This window comes from Schistocerca gregaria, chromosome 4 (genome assembly GCF_023897955.1).
Source record: "Schistocerca gregaria isolate iqSchGreg1 chromosome 4, iqSchGreg1.2, whole genome shotgun sequence".
Lineage (NCBI taxonomy): Eukaryota > Metazoa > Arthropoda > Insecta > Orthoptera > Acrididae > Schistocerca > Schistocerca gregaria.
Genome location: NC_064923.1, coordinates 87,972,186 through 87,978,185, shown reverse-complemented (window position 1 = coordinate 87,978,185; position 6,000 = coordinate 87,972,186). Strand labels below are relative to the sequence as shown.

General features: G+C 49.7%; 1 protein-coding gene across 1 annotated transcript in view; it reads left to right on the top strand.

Moving 5' to 3' along the window:
* The first annotated feature begins 458 nt into the window (after positions 1 to 458).
* The window catches only part of LOC126365892 (uncharacterized), an 84,555-nt gene continuing 79,013 nt past the window's right edge, over positions 459 to 6,000 (top strand). The window contains exon 1 of the mRNA XM_050008608.1: positions 459 to 543. Coding sequence (XP_049864565.1) covers positions 527 to 543 — 17 coding nt within the window. The 5' untranslated portion in view covers positions 459 to 526. The remainder of the gene's footprint in view (positions 544 to 6,000) is intronic.

The following is a 6,000-nucleotide window of genomic DNA, read 5'->3' as shown; positions in this document are numbered from 1 at the left end:
CCATCTCTGGGACGTATTGACAATGAACGCGGCCTCATTTTAAAACAATGCGCGTGTTTCTATCTCTTTCCAGTCCGGAGAAAAAAATCGGAGGCCTTAGAAGTTGAATGCACCTCGTAGATGTAGGCTTCCGAGGACGCCCGTTAAGTACTGTAGCCGTGACGCTTGTGAATGAATTGCAGGCAGCCCCCGTACGTCGGGCACCAGGATGGATCCGGAGAGCGCAGCGGGTCGCGCGGCGGCGCGGCGCCAGGTCGGGCGGGCGGGCGCGGCCGCGGGCCGGACGTCGGGGCGCGCGTCGCCGCTGGCGTCGTCCAGCCAGCACAGCCAGCACGCCGGGGCGCTGTCGCTGCCCGCCATCGACGCCGCCGCCGCCGCCGTCGCCGACCGGCTGAGCGCGCGCGCCACCGCCTCCGCCGCCGCCGCCGTCTCCTTCGCGGCCAGCGACAACGCCGCCGACCGGTCGCCGCCGCCCCCGCCGCCGCTGGCGTTGCCGCAGCCCGGCGCCGTCGCCACCCCGCGGACGATGCGAGAGCGCGCCAGGTACCTACAGGTTCATTTACCGAGTATACGTTAACCACAGACTACGAGCTGCTGAGAGACAAAGGGGTGGAACTCAATTTTTCGCAATTTTGAGAAATGAAAGTTTTTGCAATGCGTTTAGTGTATATTCGTACTTTACAGAAATTCGTGATTCATTTTAAGAAATGTGCAAATGAAACACACTACTGGCCATTAAAATTGCTACACAAAGACGAAATGCATATGATAAACGGGTATTCATTGGACAAATATATTTTACTAGAACTGACACCTGACTACATTTTTACGCAGTTTGGGTGCATAGATCCTGAGGAAACAGTACCCAGAACAGCCATCTCTGGCCGTAATAACGGCCTTGATACGCCTGGGCAAACGGAGCTTGGTTGGCGTGTACAGGTACAGCTGCCCATGCCGCTTCAGCACGATACCACAGTTCATCAAGAGTAGTGACTGGCGTATTGCTACGAGCCGGTTCCTCGGCCACCATTCACCAGACGTTTTCAGTTAGTGAGAGATCTGGAGAATGAGCTGGCCAGGGCAGCAGTCGAACATTTTATGTATCCAGGAAGGGCCGTACAGGACGTGCAACATGCGCTCGTGCATCATCCTGCTGAAATGTAGGGTTTCGCAGGGATCGAATGAAGAGTAGAACCACGGGTCGTAACACATCTAAAATGTAACGTCCACTGTTTAACGAGCCGTCAATGCGAACAAGAGGTGACCGAGACGTGTAACCAATGGCACCCCATACCATCACGCCTGGTGATACTCCAGTATGGTGATGACGAATACACGCTTCCAATGTGCGTTTTCCGCGATGTCGCCAAACACGGATGCGACCATCATGATGCTGTAAACAGAACCTGGATTCGTCCGAAATAAATGACGTTTTGCCATTCGTGAACCCAGGTTCGTCGTTGAGTACACCATCACCGGCGCTCCTGTCTGTGATGCAACGTCAGTGGTAACCGCAGCCATGGTCTCTGAGCTGATAGTCCGTGCTGCTGCAAACGTCGTAGAAACTGTTCGTGCAGATTGTTGTTGCCTTGCAAACTTCCCCATCTGTTGATTCAGGGATCGAGACGTCGCTGCACGATGCGTTACAGCCATGCGGATAAGATACCTGTCATCTCGACTGCTAGTGATACGAGGACGTTGGGATGCAGCACGGCGTTCCATACTACCCTCCTGAAGCCACCGATTCCATATTCTGCTAACAGTCATTGGATCTCGACCAACGCGAGCAGCAATGTCGCTATACCATAAACCGCAATCGCGATAGGCTACAGTCCGATCTTTATCAAACTCGGAAACTTCATGGTACGTATTTCCCCTCCTTACACGAGGTATCACAACAACGTTTCACCAGGCAACGCTGATCAGCTGATGTTTGTGTATGAGAAATCGGTTGGAAACTTTCCTTATTTTAGCACGCTGTAGGTGTCGCCACCGGCGCCAACCTTGTGTGAATGCTCTGAAAAGCTAATCATTTGTATATCACAGCATCGGCTTCCAGTCGGTTACATTTCGTGTCTGTAGCACATCATCTTCGTGGTGTAGCAATTTTAATGGCCCCTAGTGTAATTACACTTACTACAAACATTTAGTTGAAGTACCACTTAACACTCTTCTCATAAACGTTTTGGTGAAGTTCAGTACCTGAGAAGGAATACACTGTGTTTTAAACCCAAAATTGTAATTTATTTGTAAAACATAAACATAGTGTGGTACAGTAAAGGTGAGTCTGCACTTATCGCTCCCACTATGCACTTTTCTCTCACAAATTGAGTTAATAAAATTGCGTTACTTTTATGTCAACTCGTTGTCTCTATAGGCTTGCACCAGGGGAGCGAGAAGAGGATGTCGTTTAGTGGCTCGTATCCTCCTTCTGTAACACAAACTGGATGCATATATTAACTGGGTTCTTTATTCATAAGAACGGGCAACGGCCTTGCCGCAGTGGATACACCGGTTCCCGGGAGATCACCGAAGTTAAGCGCTGTCGGGTGTGGCCACTATACGCTGTTGCCACTTTTTCGGGGCGCACTCAGCCTGGTGATGCTAATTGAGGAGCTACTCGACCGAATAGTAGCTGCTCCGGTCAAAGAAAACCATCGTAACGACCGGGAGAGCGGTGTGCTGACCACACGCCCTTCCTATCAGCATCCTCCTCTAAGGATGACATGGCGGTCAGCTGGTCCCGATGGGCCACTTGTGGCCTGAAGACGGAGTGCTTTTTTTATTCATAAGAACAGAAAGTTACGTAACTCAAGATAGTTGTTGTGGTACAAGCTCTCTGTAATAGTCGATGTTAGCCTCACTGCTGGTGAAGTACAAAGTCCGCTATGTACAGTATTCTGGTGGCTATGTGCTGCCTATCTCTGAGCTAGCGGCGGAGCTAACTTCTATTGCGACCCCCACGGGCTGTGACTAGTGACAGACTGAACTCACTCGGTGCGACGGACTGACCCTCGGGTTATCGGCAGCGATCTGAATACTGGCGGGCGAGTGGGTGTTGGCGGCGTCTGTTATCGGCCTCTATCGATCTTCTAACAACCTCCTTGCTGCCTGGTGTGCTGGCACAAGCTTACGCCAGCACATTCCTCCCCCGAAAAACGCCACACTGTTGTCTTGTAGTGAAGTTGCGAACGACAACAGGGAAGTAGGACACTGGACGTAAAGATGAACCAGGATCCGTGACTGTGGAGGACGGCGTACTCACGATCGTACCCCACCATCTAGCTTGCGAGGCAACAGGAACATCCTCTGGAAAACTACTGCCAGGTCACACGTCCAGGTCTGAGGGCGTGTGCTGGGCCGATGACGGCGACGGCGACAGCGATGGCAGATCCAGGTCCGTGGGGTCAGCGAGCAAGAATGGAGCGGCGGGGGCGTGTCGTCCATCCTCTCCTGCTGAGTGACCAGATGGCACCAGAGGGCGCCTGGGAAGGCAGCACGGTCCTATGAAGCCGTGAATCTGGAGGAAGAAAAGCAGCAGAATCAAAGGGCAAATGACATGGTTCTGGTGGCGGCGCTGAAAACCATCGGGACCTTCAAATACATATAAGAACCGATGCGTTCCTGGATCACGCCTATTTCCTAGCGCCCACAGTTGCCATAAGCCCTGAAAAAAAAACAAGATCGTGCAGCGCAATGCGATATTTGCGGACCGCTGCCGGCGCCGGATGCTGTGGTGAGTGTAGCAAGTGGAGCAGAGTCCAACCGCGGCGGCAGTGCAGAAGTTCCGCCGGTGATGTCCGTCTCGTGGGTGCGAGCGACAGGAGGCGAGGAAGAGTCGCAGCGCCTGTCCACATGTGTGGGTGGTGCGAAGCTTGGCCATCTGTTGCTTGAGAGTGGGTACGAAGCGTTCTGCTTCTCCATTGGACTGCAGGTGACATGGAGCACTTGTTGGACGTCGAATGCCATTTCGTTCACAAAACTATTCAGAGTCACGTGAACTGTCCGTTGTCTGATGCAAGTACTTCTGACAAACCTTCTATGCAAAATATAGAGGACAACGCTTTAATGGTGCTACGTGATGTGGTAGAAGACATAGTCACTGCAAATGGAAACTTGCTAAAAGAGTCTACCACAATGAGCCAACGAGTGTTGCAAAATGGTCCTAAAAAGTCTGTGTGCACTCATTGACATGCCGAGTGAATCTTAGGCCTAGATGCGAATGTCGGTGGTGGAGTGCATCGGTTCTCTGCACATGCGCGACGCTGTGACGTCATATGTTCTATGTTGGCGTCCATGCCCTGCCAAGTACAGTGCCGGCACGCTAACTGCTTAGTGCGAACAACACACCGATGTCCTCGGTGAAGCAACTGCAACACATCTTATTGCAACACTTTGGGAATAAGCACACGGGATTGTCCATTGTCATTTTGAACTAGAATCACACCCTTTGAACTGAAAGGCTATGCCAATGTGCAAAATATTGGAGCACAATTGAGTCTGGATACTGTTCAATGAATGATGCCAAGACAGGTGAATATAATGCAACAAAATCTTGAGATCTAGGTCTGCTTCCGTGGCCTGTGCAATTTTTCTGTGTTGCAAGGAAAAAGATTCCAGCAATTCAGAGTCTTGCACATCGATTTGGCAACAAGATGTGGCAGATGCATTAAAATCAGAGTCTGGGCCGATCGGAAGGCAACATAGGGCGTCTGCATTGCCATGCTTTGTTGTAGGTCTGTACACAATTTCATACTCATACTGTGAAAGCAACAAGGCCTAGCATTGCAGTTTTTGAGGAGTGCGTGTAGGAACCAGATTTGACAGGTGAAACAAGGACTGCAAAGGCTTGTAATCTGTCACTAAATAGAACTTGCAAGAGTACAAATAATTATGGAATTTGGCCACACCATACACAATAGCAAGAGCTTCTTTCTCAAATCTGAGAGTAATTCCACTGAGTTTGAGTGAAGAACTTTGAAGCAAAAGCAATAAGTCTGTCTTGCGCACCAATTCTGTGCGAAAGTACAGCGCCGATTCCATAGGAAAAAGGGGAGACTTGCAAAACTACTGGCTTCGCAGGTTCAAAATGCACTAAACATCTGTCACTAAGCAAAGAATTTTTGAATTTCTGAAATGCATCCTGACGGTAGTTAGTCCACGTAAAAGGTACGTTTTTGCGACGCAAGCGATGCAATGGAGCCGCGATCTGGGTGGCATTCGGTATGAACCGAATGTAGTACGTCATCGTGCCTTGTACTGACTGGAGTTCAGACACATTGCCAGGAACAGGCAGGTCACGGATTGCAAGCAAATGAGACTGGAGGGGGTGCACACCCTGACTGTTTATCACATGACCTCAGTACAGTAATTCAGTTTGAAAAAAGTCACACTTTTCGAGTGGACACTTGAGTCCTACTTCTGACAACATCCGAAAAAGAGTACGCAAATTGGCAGTGTGTTCCTCTGGTGTACGACATGAGACAACAGTATCGTCAAGGTATTTTGATAAAATGTCACAGATCCTCCAAGTAACATTGAAAAATGGCGGATGCGGAAGCACTGCCGAAGGGCAAACGCAAATACTTGAACAGTACTAAGTATGTCCTTACAACAAAAACTTTCTGTGATTCTTCATCGAATAGAATTTGCAAATAGGCATCACGCAAATCTGTCGTAGAAAAGTAACGTCCTGCACCAAGCCGGTCCATCAGCATCTCAGCGCGAGGTAACGGATAAGTGTTAACTGTATCTGTGTATTGGCTGTAGACTTGAAGTCAACACAATTGCTAATGTGACCAGAAAGCTTAGGCAAGAAAACTAGTTAACATGCTCACTGACTAGACTGAATGGGATCAATTAAACCATTATCCTGCAATTCTTTCAATTCACTGGCTACTTCGTCTCTTAAAGCTATTGGAACGGGGTGGACCCGGAAAAACATAGGCTGTGCATTGTCTTTCAATGTAACATGTCCTACAAAGTTATTAGCTTTTCCCA